Source organism: Ciona intestinalis, chromosome 11, assembly GCF_000224145.3.
Source record: "Ciona intestinalis chromosome 11, KH, whole genome shotgun sequence".
Classification (NCBI taxonomy): Eukaryota; Metazoa; Chordata; class Ascidiacea; order Phlebobranchia; family Cionidae; genus Ciona; species Ciona intestinalis.
In genome coordinates, this window is record NC_020176.2 from 4,843,827 (window position 1) to 4,863,183 (window position 19,357).

The following is a 19,357-nucleotide window of genomic DNA, read 5'->3' on the forward strand; positions in this document are numbered from 1 at the left end:
CCGATGTATTACTGAAATATTAAATCAAAGAATGTATGAGATAGGCCTACGGTCGAATTCCAAATTCCGGTTTCCATTGCATGCCTAACTGGATAAAGTACCTCACTGATCATGGGCGTCGCCAAGGGGGGGCCTGAGGGGCCATGGCCCCCCCCAAATTTTGAGTTTTACAGTAATGTTATTGGTGAAAAAATAAAATTAAAGTGTTAAACGTGCTAAACAGTGATGTTCAAATGGGGGATCTCGATCCGGTTCCGGATCTTTTTTCTAATTAAAAGAAAAAGAAAGAAAACATTTAAGCCTGTTTTTAAATTTCTTACACATGCTAAATGATAAAGTGTCAGTCCCTATTATGACGCAAATAATCGCCGTGTGAAATGCTATTATGTCGTAATTAGTTGCCAGGTCAAACAATCGCTATTATGATGGATGAATTCACGTGTGAATCCATATTATTTCGTAATAAACAGTCTACCTGCTAGCTAAGAAAAACAAATCTCAAATTTTGTGACAAAAAGGCTGGTGGTAGGCAACGAATAGAGTTTTAAATGTAGTTGTAGATCGTTGTGTTTTCATGCGGCGTAATTGTGAAAAATAAATGCCATTCACAGTACGCCTTCCCGTGTTTTGTGTTGTAACTAGGTGGTTTTTCAAACCCAAAATACAACCGTAAAACATTTGGCCCCCACCAAAATTTTAGGCTGGCTACGCCCTTGTCACTGATACAGAATATAATGAACAGGCTTTTACTAGAAATGTGTGGTCAATATTTTGCGTTGTTTTGCGACAAAATTTTCAGTGAAGTAAATTATAGAACGTTGGAACACAGTAGAAAGTAGAAGAAAACAGAATCAAATAAAACTTTGACAAAATAAAAAAATAATAGAACAATGGCAACAAATTGTCGCTTGGCGGTCATAAAAAAAGCACAGAATAAAATACAAAATACAAATACTCATAGCTAGGTGAAACCTCTGTGATGAAACATCGTTTAAATACCGCTGTCAATTGCACTGCGTCATTATATAGTACGTTATGGGGAAGACGGGACACCTTTGACACATAATAACTAAATATCCTGATCGTGTTTTAAACAATTAACAACGGTCTATGGGAGCCGTGAGGATAAAGTTTTATACAAAATCGTTAAATGTTTGTTTACTACCAAATTGGAAAAGAAAATAGAATAAAAAGGTGTCCCATCTTCCCCCACCCTACTATATTTTCAATTGCCATTCTTCTAACGCATCGGAGAATAGCCAAGGATATAAGAGTCATTTTCATACAACCGTTTCAACTTTAACTTAACATTATCATCAATTAAATTCATATGAGAAGCGACCGTATCATCGTTCGTTAGCACTCGGTGTGTTTCTTTTAAACGAATTTGATCCATTACGTCATCATTTCGCTGGACGTATTGAAGCAATTCGTTGGACTCTGTCGCCATCTTGCGGAAATCGATGACGTAGTCATATTTTAAAGCGCACGGGTTGCAAAGCTCCACCTGGGGGCGCCAGTGGACGTCTAGTTCACCAGGTAAGTTGTATTCGGTAGCTTTAACGATGTGGCTGTATGAAGGTATGGGAGATTACTAAGCACATACATAGTAAATAATAAACATACACCTGCCCTGGTACAGTGTTGGTGAAAGCTTGCTCAGAGGATAACGACTCGGAGCATGTCACTGCTACCATTGTGGACGTATGTGTCATTGCGCATGAAACTTAACAGCAATTGCTCCACTCAGTGATTCCCCATGAGTTTGTTTAAATTTTCGGCCATGAAAAATTACGTTTTGCGCAAGTATCGTTAAGTGTCTTACCCAAGGAGACATACGTTCACAATGGCAGCAGCGACGAGCCTTGAATGCGTAACCTCTGAGCTAGAGACAGATACGCCAACCACTGTGCTAATAGCAACAAACCAACCTTGTAAATTGTTCAAAAGTAAGATTTCCATGTCTAATCGTCACTAGATACTTTCTTAAACGTTCCTGCATGGTATCGTTCATCGAACGTATCCTGACGTCATTCATTACGTCATCAACACCAACACGACCACGGGCAATATTTCTGTAATTACGTCACAACTTGTAAAAATGATATCGTTAAGAAAATAACTCGTAATAACGTATCGTTATGATGACTTGCCAAGGACAAATATACCGCCAATAGTACCAGTATAGAGACCCGAACCCGATACCCTTTGGTTACAATAGAAGCGCCTACCCACTGGGTCACGGCGCGGGACGAACTAATTATTTCATAATTTTCCCAACCAAGGACACGTCAACAATTATAACCTGACAATCAAATAACGCCTCACCTCATTGGAAGGCGTAAACCTTGCAGTAGCTTTGCAGCTTGAACTTTAGCGTATTGTTTGCCAATCTTTTCTCTATAATTCGGGTTTTTGCTTGTAATGAATTTATTCCTGTAGGCCGAGACCAACCTTTCAAAGGGAGATCTTTTTACGAAGAATTTCGTGTAAGATCGAAGTTTCTCGATCGCCGATTCTTTGCTTACACTGGAAAAGATCAGAACTTGAATGTGGGAAAAATTGAACGTCATAATATATTAACCATTAAGGTTTAATAAGTCAATAAAAACATAAGGGTCTAAAAACCAACATATTTTGTAAGCATGCAAAACATGAACCACTATAGCAGGCGACACAATCAAAATAACGCGCCAATTATTCATATACTTGCGAGCCAGTGTAATTTGGACTTCAGAGCAATAATTTAAGCCGCGAACCAACCGGTTATAAGCTACCTTAATCATTATAGAGCTTTGGCTAAAGGTTAAGACAAGTAATAATTTAAGCTATATAACACGCAGTTACACCTTGATAATCGTTTCAATCTTCGCGCTGTTAAATCCAGGATTGCCACGTTCAATTTAAAAACTTTTTCTTTGTCATTCTCACAACCATTCAAGTACCACATGATTCTCTTCCACGTTGTACAAGCCGCCTGTTATGAATTGTTGTGAATTTAAGTAATAATAAATTAAAATAACCAAAATGAATTAAAATGGTTGCATAAGGTTTAACCAATATGTCCTAACGATCCCGGGTTCGATCTTATGACCCTCGGTTCACAAATTACGTGATTTTTGTAAGTAACAAGCGATCGAAATGTTGTTTAAAACTGTCCTATGCAGTAAGTGTTATATACGCGTTATACTGATGCAAAAGTATCACTTACGTAACGTTACATGAATACGTTTACGCTGAACAAATCAATGCATCTCTCTTATGTTTAAATACGCTATTATTGATTTCTATTCTGTCTGAATCGTTGTCAAATTACCTTCGGTACAACACACATGATCAGTTTATGTTCATCGTCGAATACGAACCGGGAAAGATCTATTCTCTTGTTTATATAATGAGACGATTCGCATCGGGATGAAATTTCCTTTAGTCGTGTGATGTGAGGCTCTTGTGGTTGGGAGGTCTTCGTATCTGAATCTATACCAGGTTTATATATATGTTCACTGTTTAGTTATAACATGGGTATCTTCTTATACACCAAACACATATGATGTATTTATACACCTCATGCTCACTGATGAATTATAACATAAGTGTCTTCTTTTACACCAGACACACATGGTGTATTTATACACCTCATGCTCACTGTCAAGTTATAACATGGGTATCTTCTTATACACCAAACACATGTAATGTATTTATACACCTCATGCTCACTGTTGAATTATAACATGAGTGTCTTCTTTTACACCAGACACACATGGTATATTCATACAGCTCACGTACAAGAAAACACACATGTCAACATATCTTCACCCGAACGCGACACTACGTCATAGTGACGTGTTGACATACCCATATTAAGATCGCTGGCGTTCAACCACTTGTTGTAGTAACGAGCTTCGTAACATCTTCGTGACGGCCGTGCTGAAATAACAAACGTCGTATGAATATTCCATGTAGTCCAACCGCGGAGAACAACGAAAATTGGAGGTTATTGGAACCAGAATGTTACAATAGATTGAGCGCAATGTAATAAAGTGTTTGGCTAGTTCTTATTCGGTGGAGAATTTATAATTAACGTTCTATAAAATAGAACCCATACTGCGCTCTGCGTGTGGGGAAATAGAACCTATAGATGCGTTCTGCGTGTGGTGTTTATATAGTAGGGGGGGAGATGGGACACCTTTTCATTCCACTTTTTCGTCCCACTTGGTGGTAAACAAAGATTATTCAAAAAGTAATAAATCTGTATCCTCACGACTTCCATAAACCGTTGTTGCTTGTTTAATACACCATTGAGATATTTGCACATTGTGTTCTTAAGATGTCCCATCTTACCCTACTATACCACATACGGCAATTACCCAATATTTTGGTATTCTACAATTACGAGTAACAGCATTGGTGTCGTTTTACAACAACGTGTCTCACAGTTACTGCCCATGTACTATTATGGTTCTATTAAGTTTCAACACATGCTCCAACCGTACGTCAATTGAAGTATTAGATAACTTAATTTTTCTCTTCGGTTACAGTAACGAAAGTTAGAATAAAAAGGAAACACGGAAGTAATGGTAAAAATCTACATTCCCAAATGATTTTAGCTTAATATCTCAAGCACTGCACTACGTAATAATAGTGATCGAATATTAATACGGATTTGAATTAGAAAAAAGTTCAAATGGGCGATCTAAATGAAATGTGTTACAACATATTATAGTTTAGGGATTTAACTAGAAGTATTTCTAAGTGTTACTTACTATGGTTAATTTTAGGTCCAAGGTTCACAACGGATGTTCTATCGGCTTTGTAAATCGTGGTCAATACATTACTTCTAGCCTTGCCCTTATACGCCGTATGTATATTGCTATGGTAAGGTATACGTGCAAGTAGAAGCAAAGCAAAAAACGCAACAATACACGTCGCCCATACCTTAGACCGCCCTGACATTATCTACCTTCACATGTCTATGAAAGGAAGCAATTTCGCTCAAAGTTACGAACATAAACGTGGTTATGACGTACAATTATGAACGCGCCAGGGGCAATATGACGTCACAATGGTATTTAACAAAACGATGACTAAAAAACAAACAAAACCGCTTCACCGATAACAGGGCGACCGCGCGTTATAACATACCAGCAACTCCCATGCGAATACAGGTTATGCCTGAGTGCCCAACCTGCCACAGTAACAAGTTACAACATAAAGTACTGTGGGGTAAGATGGATATCGTGAGCACAATTTAGCAGTCCTGTTTCTTGATCGTATTTTAACAATTAACAACGCTCTTTTCTTTTCATGAGGTTACGGTTATATAATTCTATAAATATTCTTTGTTTATTATTAAATGGGATGATAAAAGTTAATAAAAACATGGACCATCTTACCCCAATCTATTATATAGCAAGCTACACCTCACATAACCAATAAACCCTTCGCACAAGCTGTCAAACCTCACCACAACATACTAAAGTTAAAACACAGATTACTAACGAGCGAAACGGCTTGGGCATAAACAGACAGCCTCGGTCCCAAAAACATGCAAGAGAAACTTGCCCCTCTCTTTAACTGACATAGTTCCCACACCAAGGATGTGAACTGAAACCTACCACCCTACCACCCTATCAACAAAACTTTAATTTAAACCATTTTTCTATCTATTTATACATGGCCACATTATATAACGGTGTGCCCCTTCAACACAGATTATACTTACTTCCCAGTTAAACATTCAAACAGTTATATCTCACTAAACTGCAACCAATGTAGCAGATCACTCTAACAAACCAATACAATGATTAAAACCTCTTTAAACATGCATTTGTATACGAAAACACAACTTATCTCTATGCTTATAAGCCGCACACTGTCAAGTTTTACGATTGTACTAGTTAGACCTACTCACACCCTACTGAAACCAGTAGTTTACTATTCCAATATATTTATACATGAAATCATAAATGGCCGCCCTTTGGATCAATACCCTATTTTCACAGTCTTAACATTTAACTAACTGAACACGCCAAACATCAATTATAAAACAACTCATTCTTGCTATCTATCACCCATAAACATACAACACATACTGTCCGAATATCAAATTGTAAACGAATCCCTCTCAAAACCCAACCGTTCCAGTTCAAGACACGACGTCGTTCCCTTGATACGCGCTGTCTTGTAGAGTGGTGATAATATAAACACTTTACCATCTCAAGCCAGTGTAGCACACGACAATATGACTTAGGCTTATACCAACAATACGTCGTCTCAAAAGAAACATTTGTTGAACGAACTAAACACGATAAAAAGTTCTGAATGTCAAGACTTCGTATTTTATCTGAATAAAAAACTTTCTATTGAGTTTCAGTACAAACATGACAGCCCAAAATTATAATATACGACTTCCATCTCAAATTTTCTACAGCTTTAGTTGTTAAACTAAAATTTTAAAGTCGCATCATACATATGCACTGTCATGGCTGTATTAAAACAAGTCCAATGTTATTGCAACATACACGTCATACCACGCTGCTGTATATACATAATAACTTAATCAATGACACGCTGTGGTGATATTACATCATATTACACAAGGCGTGTTTGTATTCTTATAAACCGAACCTTCTTAACTTATCAGCCCAAATCCCTTTGTTATTTCACCAACCGTAAAACGAACGCCTCAAATTATTGCGCAATGTTAACTTTAATTAAAATCCAAACGACCTTTCCTCACCTTATGCGTTCAATGCAAAGCATGTTTTAATCTTCCTTTCGCCATCGGCTATATATTAAGCTGCTCAACCGTGTGTTTTTATTCGCGCATTGTTTTCTACCTATATAGTAGATCGGGGTAAGATGGGACATGTTTTATTCTCTTTTATCGTCCCATTTGGTAGCAAACAAAATACATTCACACAAATATAAATATATAACTGTATCTTTACGATTCTAAAAAAGCTTTGTTAATTGTTAAAAACAAGGTTCTGGAATATGGAACATTACGTTTTCTATAATAACAGCAACCCATCTTACCCCACAGTAATAAACACCATCAATATTATAGAAAGCTTTTATATATAGTGGGGGAAGATGGAACATCTTTGACACATAATAACCAAATATCCTGATCGTGTTTTAAACAATTAACAACGGTCTATGGGAGCCGTGAGGATAAAGTTTTATAAAAAATCGTTAAATGTTTTTTTACTACCAAATTGGAGGAGAAAATAGATTGAAAAGGTGTCCCATCTTCCCCCACCCTACTATATTATAAAAAGCTTTTATACACTTGTTAATACGTCGAAGCTTTAATGCCGTTATTTCAGCGCTCGCGGCGTTCAATTAATCAAACGTCAAATCGATGGAGAATATTTTACGCTGAGACGAAGCATGCATTATTTATTCGAATAATTTGCGCAGTGCCGCCGGATTACCGTTAATAGCAAGAGGATCTTACTTAATTGAAATAATCCGAGTTGAAACTCGTCGCTGTAACTCTGTTATCAAAACTTTATGGGCGAAAGCAAAATAAGAAGAATTCGAATCAAAACCGCGTTCTCTTGTAAAGAATGAATGAAAATATATTTTCGGATTTTGCTTGTCTCTGAAGCGCGTAGACTGAAATTCAATTTTATTTTTAAAATCTACTTTACGATATCTATGTTTTATATATTTTGCGACTTGTTTTAAAAGTTAATGTTTCACAGTTATTATGATAATGTTTTGTGCTGGATTTACCAGCCACGCTTTTTATTTGACCTTATTCCTTAAGTCCACAGCGTGTTTTAACGTTGTGTGTGTTGTTATAATTCCCATCTCTTCGTTGTTTTAATTAATTTGATTTTCGCTGTCGTCTTTAAAAAGATTTAATTAATGTTAATTACAAAAATTATAAATGCTGAATATTTAAATGTGAAACCGCGGCACACATAAAGCATTAATATAACAACTATAAATATACAAGTGAGAGTTTTTACACACGCACCAACAAAATAAACAATTCAAGACCAAGTTTGACGTACCCTATTTTGTTTTGTTGTAACAGCGGTAATTTATGTAAATACGTTGCACAAAAACCAGACGGGCAAGACTGCATGATCTATACACGTTTCTCTTGGCCCGAGGCGAGGCGAGTTATGTTTGAACGACACGCGTTGACATTCAATGCTATAAGTCTTGTTTGAACATGGGTAGCTAGTTACATAATCTCAAGCATGAAAGTAGTTAAAGTATTACTTTTTATTCTGCCTTTGCTACTACTAGTTACAGCTCAATATGACAACCAGAACTCCGACAACTTATACTCAGAGGACGGCTACGACGATTATATTTCTATATTAACAACGACCCCGGTTGAAGAAATCGCGACCACTCCGCTTAGCGTGGTAACTCAACCTGTAACTGTAACGGGAAATCAAGCGACTACTTTGAAATGGGCGGCTAGTGAAGGCGGAAATAATCAATCACGTTCGGTAAGCAGAGAAAGCACGGCGAGCCAGAAAGCACCAACCCGTCATACCACGCATAGCTTATTGCACGACCTTGCAACAGTAGCTGTTGCAACCACACAGGGAGATACCCGAGATAGTGACGTCATAGCTACTACGTCACGGAGCGCACACGTTATCCCGACAAGGGAAGATTATACGACGAACAAAACAACTACAAGCGCCCCTGAAGTAATCTTAACTCTTAACCCTGTAAGAGTTACTGCAACGACGTTTCAAAACGCGTCATATCCGGTGGAAGAGAATGCAACCAGCGCAAATGCAAAACAGCAAACAACAACGCAGCGCGACGTAACGCAGCGTACCGAAGCCACTGCTGCAACCTCAGTACCCCTTGACACACCCGTGCCACCATATTATGGACCAGGTAATTATGGGACAATTTAACTTTTAAACGAGAAATATTCAAAGTTTTCCTAAGAACTAAATAACGTATAAAATAGGGTAGGAAGAGATGGAACACTTTTTCATTCTATTTTCTCGTTATATTTGGTAGTACACAAAGAACATTCAAAAAATTATAAAACCGTATCCTCACGAATCCCATAGACCGTTGTTAATTGTTTAGAACACGATGATAATATTTTGATATTATGTTCTGAAGATATCCCGTCTTCCCCAGCCCTACTATAAATTCCTACATAATTTACACCCATGACACTCGTGCCAAGATATCAAGGTTATTTATACAACAAGCGCTTATTCATTGAACAAATGCCGCATCAAATATGAATAGGTTCTTTTAGCTTAAATTATATATAAGGCGAAGTTGAACCACAGTGACATTCCTAATGCCTGTGTGGGCTTTAAAACAACCAAATATAACGACAGTATATGAAAGCAAATGTTATTATTATACAAAACCCCCAGCACACAAATTCAGATGTTTTTTTAGTTTCTTTACAGAAACCACACCAAAAAGTAACCGACAATCTACGTTTGGCAATTAATTAACTTCAGCTTATCATACTTTCATTGAAACATTTTTCAAAGCAAAATATTAATATTATTCCCTATCATTTTTAATCAATTCCGTAAATCTGACCCTGATCTGGTTCTTATAGGGTTGAGTGATTGGTTTATATTTGAATAGAAGACTCACGTTGCCATTTAGGCGAAATATATTTCTTTTGTTATATAGTAAGGTAGGGGAAGATGGTGTTTTAAAAGATTAACCACGGTATATGGGAGTTGTGAGGATACGGTTTTATAATTCCTTGAATGTTCTTTGTTTAAAACCAAATGGGACAAGAAAATAGAATGAAAAGGTGTCCCATCTCCCCCACCTTACTACAATTGGCTGAACGTGACTTTGTCTGTTCTTTTCTATAATAGCCTCTCTATGTTTCTGCTTATTACAGGTCAAGGCGTTGGAAGTCCCCCGTTTATGGATTATGACGTCGGTGGTGAAGGAAGTAGTAAGTTCATGTTTAGGATACAATGTGGGTTGTAACTCATGGGGTATATGAGGAGTATGAATACACCATGTATGTCTGGTGTATAAGAAGACACCCATGTTATAACTCGACAGTGAGCATGAGGTGTATGAATACACCATGTGTGTCTGGTGTATAAAAAGACACCCATGTTATAACTCGACAGTGAGCATGAGGTGTATGAATACACCATGTGTGTCTGGTGTATAAGAAGACACCCATGTTATAACTCGACAGTGAACATGGGGTGTATGAATACACCATGTGTGTCTGGTGTATAAGAAGACACCCATGTTATAACTCGACAGTGAGCATGAGGTGTATGAATACACCATGTGTGTCTGGTGTATAAGAAGACACCCGTGTTGTAACTCAACAGTGAGCATGAGGTGTATAAATACACCATGTGTGTCTGGTATATAAGAAGATAACCATACTATAACCTGACAGTGGGCATAAGACACACTTACACATCTGCAGCATACACACCAGACTCGACCACCAGTGGCGACATCATGTACGTCATCAACGTTCCTCTAGCTGTGATCTTGGCCGCCCACTGGCGGTGGTTTCTTTTGGGGGCAGTGGCCATCGTGCTGTTGGTTCTGATACCTGGAATGATAATTCAAATCAGTTGCAACAAGTTCTACTTATCCTACAGGTAAGACAATGCCTTGTTGCTTGCTTTCGGGGAAGTGACATGTGGTAGCACTCTGGGTATTGGGGTAATGGGCCTCTCTGACCTAAGTTGCTGGGGTAATCAGCCAACTTAGGTTTAATCCTTGGAGTAATAGGCCAATTCTGGCTTATAAGTCTCAGATCCCATAGTATGCTACGCTGTTGTTTATCACCTACAACTATAACAAAAATAGATTCCCGCGTATTTTATTGATTTTTTTCGCAGACGTGAAAAACATGGGGACGTCGAGAAAAACACTGAAGTGGCGACGAATCTGGACCAACACCCACCAACCACGGTGTCTGTAATACACAGTGAGGACAACTCAAGTAAGTAGTTATGGTCCGTAGTGACCTTGACTTAACAACTTGGGACAAATAGTCCATATATGTATATATACGGCCGTATTTTCGTAACGCTATATTTTATTGTCATCTTCCATTACGTCATAATTAAACTTATTACGTCAACAGTGAGTGAACCCCCACCACCCACCGCCCCATCATTTGACCCGCCCCCCATACCTACTCAACCGGAACATGACGTCATCAACTCCCCTGAACCCCCATTATACAACCCAGACCCGTATCCTAGCGACCAACACCGGGTAGTGACGTGTACAGAGCCCGAACAAAGACAGGATTTATACGCAACAATACATAACAAACAGAACATCGAAAATGGGATCCAACCTCAACAGAAAAGAGATTACGAAGTCTGTGTGATCCCAGCGCCCGTTGTAAGGTCGGTAGTGCCGCAAACCCCACAAACTACAAAACAAGCGATTGGCAATGAAGCTATAATACAAAGTAACCGTACACAGTTGGACCCTATAGTTACTCCAAGGGTTAAAAACTCAATTAAACCTACGAGGCCAACAAGACCAAAGGAGTATAAGATACAGCAATCAAAGAGGAGAGAATCCAACGTGAGAGAACCGAGAGAAAAAAGGCGTGGTTTAAAAACTCAAGATACAAATCGAAGAAGAAGAGAAAATGAGAGAAGGTCAGGCAAAAAAGATCCTCCAGTTTCGGATGCGAGAGAATTGGCAGAGAAGAGAAAAGAGTTAAAGAGGAAAGAAGAGTTGCTCCGACAGATCATTGCTGGAGTTACAGAGGCAGAGATGTTGCAGAGGAAATTGGATCGAACCCGGAGGTGGGCTAAAGAGCAGAGACGCGGTAGATCGGATGGGAGCAAGGAACCAAAGTCTCAAACCAGGCGGCCGAGGAAAAGTGAAAGAACTCGTTCGGACGATGGCGCTGCGGAGTTGGAAAGGAAAATTCCTCGCCCGCATTATAATACTGATCGTGTGAGAAAGAAACGGAGTTGATTTGATTAGTTTTGTTTGCCGTTAAGTAGAAATGCAGTACATATTCTAGTGGTGTGAGACTTAGCGCTGTTATGTAGATAACAGGTACGTTGTGGCCAAATGTGTGGCCATTGTAAATGCTGACACGAAGGTACTTTCTGCTACTTTTGCTACTAGGTGTAATAATTAAAGAACTAATTTTTTAGTGCAGTTGACTTTATACAAAGTTTTTAATAAAGATATTTTTCATTGTGTAGCGTGACCTTAATTATCAGTATTATGGCCGTAAAACAAAGAAAAGCAACAAAACTACGTGAGGTTTAATACACTGTTACGAAAGTTTACAAGTTTAGAAACAAAATAAACATATTTCAAGTGAGAATATGGAGACTTTATTCTGGCTCGGTTATTGTTTTTGTCCTAAAGTATATAGCGGCGTTGTTAATTGTTTAAAACACGATCAGGATATTTGGATACTATGTGCTAGTTGTCCCATCTTACCTTATAGTAGTAGACGTAACTTACAAGACAGCATGCTCAACTAAAAGCAAAGCTTGTAGTCCCGCAGCTAAAAGCTGTGCCGCTACCATTGTAACGTATGCTGGTGATAATATCCGTGCCTAGAATAGCCCGTTGTGTGAGGAACCGACTAATGACACGCTTCTCTCTGGCATACCTACCATGGCGGAAGCAAGTCGATTGTTTCACCGAAATCGTGGAACAAAAGTTCTTGTTGTTCACAAGTTACGCTGGTCTTGTATCCGTACACAAAAGCTTGGGCCGTTAATAACATTCAGTTCAAAGCGAGGATTTTGGTTAGGTTAATGAACGCAATATTGCCGTTCTAAGCTAATATAGAATGAGAGATACATTCAAGTTATTGAGTACGTCACATAGATTGACAGAGAGTTTAAGAAATGAATGTAACTTATTTGTCCTTGCGCTGCGTGGAAATAACAGTTGTTAAAACGCGGGTGTATTGTTTCATAAACTTAGCAATATGTTTGATTTCTTGTTTGTTTTTGAGACCGAACCTTTGGCAATATAAAGAATCTTGCCAGCCGCACAGCACGATGCGATATAGAAAGTAAGTTCGAGCCAAAGTATAAATCATAGTAAGCTTTCAGCCACAACAGCTGTCACTTCTTTCCCAACTCATTTGGCCTAAGCAAACGCCATTCAAATGCGTGTCTGTAACAGCAAACGGTTTCTGCGGTAAATTGCAAGAGGGTTGTTGGTACAGGTTTAATTTATTGATGCCACACCACTAGGGATTAACTTCGCTTCACCGCGTCCACGCACAAGCAGAAAGGGAAACGTGGATAGGAACGCTTGAGTAAGTAGGGCAGGTTTTCAATGGTGGTTTCAAAGACCTATTTACGTTGAGTTGAAAGGACCCGGTTTGTTGGCTATAGACGCATACGTTATTAACAGTTTACATATTAAAATAAGATAAGATAACCGCATAATTAGTTAGGTGTATATACATATGTAAATATACTGACCAAAGAATCTTGTTTGTACTTTGTTTTGTATATATATATGTTAATGACATTTTCGTTTCAGTTAAAGCGGATTTCGTAATTGGTTTTAAGTTAAAGTTACAAAATGAGGAATAACCAGTTAGTTTGGTTGGGCTGCTGTACAGTTGTTTTATTGGTTTTAATTAAAATGTTTCTTTTTCCTTTAACTGGGATGATGACGATGGAACAATGGAAAGAAAAAAGACAGGAAGGTTGGTTTGTTCTTGTTTGTTCTTGTTGCCATTTATGTTTTTGTATTGTAAATGTTTACGTTTTGTTAGTATGGTTGTTTAAAACTCAAAATTGATAGGATATAGGCGGATACGCACGTATAATTTAATTAAACCAAGAAATTTAGAAATTCTAAATAGCTTGAAACATTTTAAATTCTTTTTGCTATTTGGAATATTTAACGGTGGTCAATAATTGCCCAGCCCTGGTTTGTGTTCCAACTAATACAATCCTTGTAGTGAAAAACATTTATGTTTGCTTCGTTTGTCAAATATCTTAAACGTGAAGGTTTGTTGAAAGAAGACGAACTACGTTAATATTGACTTTAATACAACAGGTGTGGCTGAGTACATTGAAGAGCAAAGGAAGCAGAAAGCGGAGAACGGTATGTGTTGGTTTAACATTAATATGGTAGGTTGGGGAAGATGGGACACCTTTATCACATAATATCCAAATATCCTGATCGTGTTTTAAACAATTAACAACGGCCTATGGGAATTGTCAGGATATGGTTTTATAATTCTTTGAATGATCTTTGTTTTCTAGCAAATGGGACGAGGAAATAGAATGTAAAAGTGTCCCATCTTTCCCCACCCTACTATAATATATATAACACTAACTATAAAATACCGGGTTACTTTGTGATATCACCAAGCTTATATGAAATACTGAGTTATTTTGTGCAAAGCAGCTGGGCTACAACACATAAGGTGAAAAAACGAACGTTAAATCTCATATTACATTAGCAATGTATAGAGAATGGTGGCTACTGGCTAGCCGCGATTCTTTATTCCTAAAACGGTCCCCTATTTAGAACAATTAAAGAAACAATTGGAAAGCGGTCAAGCGTAAAGGGATAGGTTCGTCGCATTGTGACGTGTATGACAAACGAATGAAGTAGTTTTTCCATGTAACCAATGGGGAAAACGGAAATATTGATTTTGAATGAAACGAACGTGAAAATGTTCTTTTCCTTTTGGTTATGGTGTATTATGGCATAGTATAACACGACACACACGCGACGGTGCGTGATACTACATAGTTTAAACACACATGGACGATGGGGTAAGATGGTAACCGTTAGCAGATGGTATCCCATGTTTCCTAACCGTGTTTTAAAGAATTACCAACGCTCTTTTAGAGTCATAAGGTTTCGGTTATATAGTTCTGTAAATATTCTTTGTTTACCACCAAATGGGAGGAAAAAAAAGAATAAAAACATGTCTTATCTTACCCTAACCTAATATACATGCGTATGGCACGTTATATAAGGCGAGGCAGTGAACGAGTGTTACGAATTCAAAATACATCTTTATACAAGACATAATATATATACACGACTTCGTTTGCTTGACATTTACAAGCAAACGAATCCTGGAACATTACTTGTAAGAGGGCACGAGGTGTATGAAACAGAACACCCGTGTTATAACGACTGTCGTTGTCCCGCCATGCGAGGATAAATAAGTTACATATATATGTGACGGCACGTGAATGAATGTAACTTACTTCATCCTCGCGTGCCACAGCGCCGAAAACTTAAGCAGGGACGAGCCCAACGAGGCGTATCCATTTATGAAACCGAACATACGTGGTATAACGACTGTTGTTGTACACGAAAAGCGTTACTTGTACGTTTACGGGCCATATCTGTCTCTATAACGCAGATTCGTTAGCGTGCCCGTCATACGACCCCATCCATATAGAGTAGGACAGGTACGCCGTGGTTACAAAAAAGCACTCAGTTAGGTAAAGTAATATTGGTCGCCGATTCGCAGTTTCTAAACCACTTTTGTATTACAGACGCAGCATGGCGCGCACCTGACGTTCAACGTAAGTATAATGGACACGAAAATACAATTACAATGCCTTTTATGATGGTTTCCAAGTTTTACAAGAAAAGAACCTAAAATCAATCACCCAAAAAGTTACATATATGATGATCTCAAAAACGGGACACAAGGTGTATGAAACAGAACACCCGTGTTATAACAACTGGAGTTTCCCCGCACATGAGGATAAATAACTTCCATTCTTCCATTCACGCTCCACTTATTTCCTAGTCTTATATTTATAGGATCCACCCTATAACAACGCATGCTCAATGAAGCGTGCCTATGGTCTATTCTTAGACCCTCAGCCACATTATAAGCCTGTAACATAATACATACATATCAAGTCAACTGGGACCAATTTCAGCTTTAGTTTAGAAATAAGTTTTATACCATTTCCATTGTATGGTACACACATCAACGACTATAATTATACAAATAAAATACAAGAAACATATTTCAATTTTTACCATTGGCAATTTAAAAAATGATTTGTTGCATACACCTTATACCCGTTTACGAGTTACCATGTATGTAACTTTGTGGATAATTGTTTCATGTTTGTTTTAAATTTTTTTCATGGCTCACAATTTGGGCAACCCATTAGTGACCCCTGGGTTGGATCAATTATTGTCAAGTCTAAATTCCATTGTACCTAATACATGAAATTTGAAACAATTATTATTTTACTCAGTTCCATCAAGATACGAAAACAATCTTTCACCCGAGGCAGAGTTGGACAGAATATGGAAATACGTGAACGAACGACAGGTATTACAATACAAACTACAAGATGTTATAACACATACTTCATAAACTATTAACCGTTCGCTGGGTGTTCTAAACTAACATTTTTACACATTATTGCATGGTAAAGAAAGGTTGGAAAAGAAGGGACACCTTTAGAACATAATATTCAATTATCCCTAAAAATTAGCAACTGTCTATTGGAGTCGTGAGAATACGGTTTTATAATTCCTTGAATGTTCTTTGTTAACTACCAAATAAGACAGGTGCCCCCCACCCTAGTATATTAAGTTTTGTTTACTAATTCATATTTACAATAAAATATACCCTAGCAAAATACCTAACATTTTTACTCATTACTCTATAGCACATTCAAACTACTTCACAAAACCATATTTACATTGAATTATATCCCTAGTATAACTGCAATGAAAGTGAGTACCTGGGAGGACGACCTTTGGATCGGGACGGGGCGTATGATCTTTGTATTGAAGATAAGTTCTGGCCCGTGAGGAAAAACCCCGACCAGAAGTGTTTGATGTATTCGTTTGGAGTTGGTAATGATTGGAGTTTTGATGACGAGATTGCTAAGAGAGGATGTGAGGTTCATGCCTTTGATCCAAGTAAGTTGGTAACTTATTTAGCTACTGTTTAACCTATGTATATTAAGTTCCTACAATGTCACGCCATGGGACCTGGGATTTAGGCCAGAGTTGGCGCATTATACCAACATTGTATATGCGCATTCTATTCTATATGGGTGAGGTCCTACAACACATCATGCCATGGTACCTGAGATTTATGCCAGAGTTGGCACATTATCCCAACACCCAGGGAGCTACCACAAGTAACCACTGAGTCAGAGCAAAATTTATCAAGTGTCTTGTACAAAGATACAAACACCAATCAGTATCAAGCATCGAACCCGGTATCCTTCAGTAACAACGCCTAATCTTTAAGCCAATGCGCTTGAAATAATAAACATACCACAAAAGACAAAACCTTTAAATAATTCATGGTGACACGCTTGTCTCAATGTCTGTGATAGCTTCTAAACTAGAACATTGTGGAAAGTATGAACTCACACCCCACTCCAGAATACATTGCTGTATTTGCCTCATGTAATAGGTTAAATAAGTTCATCCATTGATCATTCATTCAATTATACAGAAAGAGAATAGATATATCAAATATTAGCCCACCCACCCCAAGTATGCAACCACAATAACACACCCACCCCAGGTATGGACCGGCTCGATGATTCCCCCCTCGGTGACCACGGGGTCCGCTTCCACAAGATCGGAATCTCAGGAACCGACATCGATAAAGATGCCAATGGATGGAAGATGAGAACCTTCAGTAAGTTTTAATATAGGAATAAATATAACTGTTGTGTGGGGGGAAACGGCAGTTGTTATAACACGGATGTTCTGTTTTATACACCCCGTGCCAGCTTATGAGTTACCACATATGCAACTTTGTGGGTGAAAACATGCCTACAATGGTGGTAGCATAGTATAAACAATACACTGGCTTGCCAGCAAATGCACAACTTAAAAAGAAAGCTACTGTATTCAAAGAGAAATAATGTTATGTGTTTAGTCACAAAAGACAAAGTTTAATTAACCTGTCAATCAAACACAGGTACCTTGTTGAAAGAGCTCGGTCATAATGGTCGTTGGATGGATTACTTGAAAGTTGACACCGATGCCCCTGGAGGTGGCGGGTTCGAAGATATGGTGGGTGGCTGGGAGGGTGTTTAAGTGTGCCTGGGTGTAGGGGTGTGGGTTTATCAAATTTTGAGAAACTGAATAAATGGTTTTATTTCATAAGGGGAGGTATTAAAACTAGGATCCATTGGCATTCAGTTTTATTTTTAAAGACTGTGCTTTTTGCTAATTTCCCTTTTTTGCTGTTATAAGTAAATTTATCTTCGCTACAGGAATTCAAGGAGACAAAAGAAAGTTATGTTATAACATTTGTTGTTTGGATTACACAAATAAAAGCAAAATTTAAAATAGGAACAACAGTTGCTAAAACAATTGCATAAAATATAAAATATATAAAAGCAACTAATTTTTCTAATTTTAGATCATGCAAGAATTACTGGACACCGGACTTTACAGTTGTGTGCGACAATACTCAATGGAGATACATCTCATGGGTCCTCTTACACAGAAAAGGTGGCTGGATCGTTCAAGAAACATCTATAACCAGATGACCCAACTTAACGACCATGGCTGGAGGCTTTATAATAAAACGGATAATGTCCGAGCTGCCAAGATAGTTTTAAAACGCCCAGATTTCTCGCAAGATGAGATGAGACCTAGGGCCTTGAATGGGGCAGAGGAAATATTATGGGAAACTTCTTTCGTTAATTTTGACGTAAAGGGACCATGCCTTGTTAAATAGATGATTAATGAAACATTTATGATATCTATGTTATGTTGCACGTTATTACAAAAGTACCGAATTATTTACAAAACAATGAACTTTATTTGTACACAATGCTACATATGCAAGATTGAACATTTTTTTTCAAGTTCGATAAAAATTCAGAATATATAGAACTCAAAATATTACCTATATCAATTTGCTTTAAAATAAGTAGATGTACTAATGTTCTGTCTCTATATCTTTAAACACAATGGAACTTTCATCCCTTTATATTTTGTTGTGCATATTACTCTGAAGCTAGTTAGGTTTTTATAATAAATTGTTTCACAATATTCAACAATGAGTGAAGTTTCGTGAGGACAGAAATCAACAACAGATGTTCAAGATATGACTTTTGTGCTAAGCACAAAGTTAAGTGTCCTTAAGCAAGACACTTCACTTAATTTCCCCAACCCAGTGGTCACTTAAGGCTTGTCCAAATTGTCAGCCATACAGAAAAACAATTACCAGCAAAATTACAGAACAGAACAGCTGTGTTAGAACGACTGATATCGTTGCCCCGCCATGCAAGGATAAAAAAGTTACATTGGTTTATTCATTCAAAACCCCCTTTGGTATAAATAAATGTAAATATATAAAGTATAAAACCAGACAAAAACTTGGTTCAAGTAACAATAAATACAGTTATGT

General features: G+C 37.8%; 3 protein-coding genes across 4 annotated transcripts; 2 read left to right on the top strand and 1 right to left on the bottom strand.

Annotated features, from left to right (window-relative positions):
* Window positions 1–744: 744 nt before the first annotated feature.
* LOC100178225 (carbohydrate sulfotransferase 11) lies at window positions 745–4,901 on the bottom strand. Its single transcript, XM_018813924.2, has 7 exons — window positions 4,764–4,901; window positions 3,856–3,927; window positions 3,317–3,477; window positions 2,850–2,977; window positions 2,329–2,529; window positions 1,932–2,075; window positions 745–1,571 (listed from the first exon to the last, which is right to left on the bottom strand). The coding sequence occupies exons 2-7, from the start codon at window positions 3,857–3,859 to the stop codon at window positions 1,241–1,243; spliced, it is 969 nt and encodes a 322-aa protein (XP_018669469.2). The 5' UTR covers window positions 3,860–3,927; window positions 4,764–4,901; the 3' UTR covers window positions 745–1,240.
* Window positions 4,902–7,661: 2,760 nt separating this feature from the next.
* LOC100183744 lies at window positions 7,662–12,201 on the top strand. 2 transcript variants are annotated; one of them, XM_026836693.1, is made up of 5 exons: window positions 7,662–8,880; window positions 9,875–9,931; window positions 10,442–10,610; window positions 10,854–10,957; window positions 11,102–12,201. In XM_026836693.1, exons 1-5 carry the CDS (start codon window positions 8,220–8,222, stop codon window positions 11,956–11,958), a joined length of 1,848 nt encoding a protein of 615 aa, XP_026692494.1. In that variant the 5' UTR covers window positions 7,662–8,219; the 3' UTR covers window positions 11,959–12,201. The 2 variants fall into 2 exon arrangements, with proteins under 2 accessions (XP_026692494.1, XP_026692493.1); XM_026836692.1 differs by having other exon boundaries at window positions 7,823–8,880; window positions 10,430–10,610.
* Window positions 12,202–13,505: 1,304 nt separating this feature from the next.
* Window positions 13,506–19,004, top strand: LOC100175912 (methyltransferase-like protein 24). Its single transcript, XM_002127134.4, has 8 exons — window positions 13,506–13,672; window positions 14,029–14,076; window positions 15,495–15,524; window positions 16,218–16,294; window positions 16,689–16,893; window positions 17,513–17,629; window positions 17,915–18,009; window positions 18,362–19,004. The coding sequence occupies exons 1-8, from the start codon at window positions 13,546–13,548 to the stop codon at window positions 18,680–18,682; spliced, it is 1,020 nt and encodes a 339-aa protein (XP_002127170.1). The 5' UTR covers window positions 13,506–13,545; the 3' UTR covers window positions 18,683–19,004.
* Window positions 19,005–19,357: the final 353 nt, after the last annotated feature.

Bases quoted from the DNA above. Each gene is read 5' to 3' on its own strand.
- LOC100178225 (XM_018813924.2), bottom strand. The intron at 2,530-2,849 runs GTGTAACTGCGT...GATCTTTTCCAG, and splicing joins AGATTGAAACGATTATCAAG to TGTAAGCAAAGAATCGGCGA. The intron at 2,076-2,328 runs GTGAGGCGTTAT...ACGTAATTACAG, and splicing joins GGTTTACGCCTTCCAATGAG to AAATATTGCCCGTGGTCGTG.
- LOC100175912 (XM_002127134.4), top strand. From the start codon at position 13,546: ATGAGGAATAACCAGTTAGTTTGGTTGGGCTGCTGTACAGTTGTTTTA. The intron at 16,894-17,512 runs GTAAGTTGGTAA...CACCCACCCCAG, and splicing joins GGTTCATGCCTTTGATCCAA to GTATGGACCGGCTCGATGAT. The intron at 17,630-17,914 runs GTAAGTTTTAAT...AATCAAACACAG, and splicing joins ATGGAAGATGAGAACCTTCA to GTACCTTGTTGAAAGAGCTC.
- LOC100183744 (XM_026836692.1), top strand. From the start codon at position 8,220: ATGAAAGTAGTTAAAGTATTACTTTTTATTCTGCCTTTGCTACTACTA. The intron at 10,611-10,853 runs GTAAGACAATGC...TTTTTTTCGCAG, and splicing joins AAGTTCTACTTATCCTACAG to ACGTGAAAAACATGGGGACG. The intron at 10,958-11,101 runs GTAAGTAGTTAT...TTACGTCAACAG, and splicing joins ACACAGTGAGGACAACTCAA to TGAGTGAACCCCCACCACCC.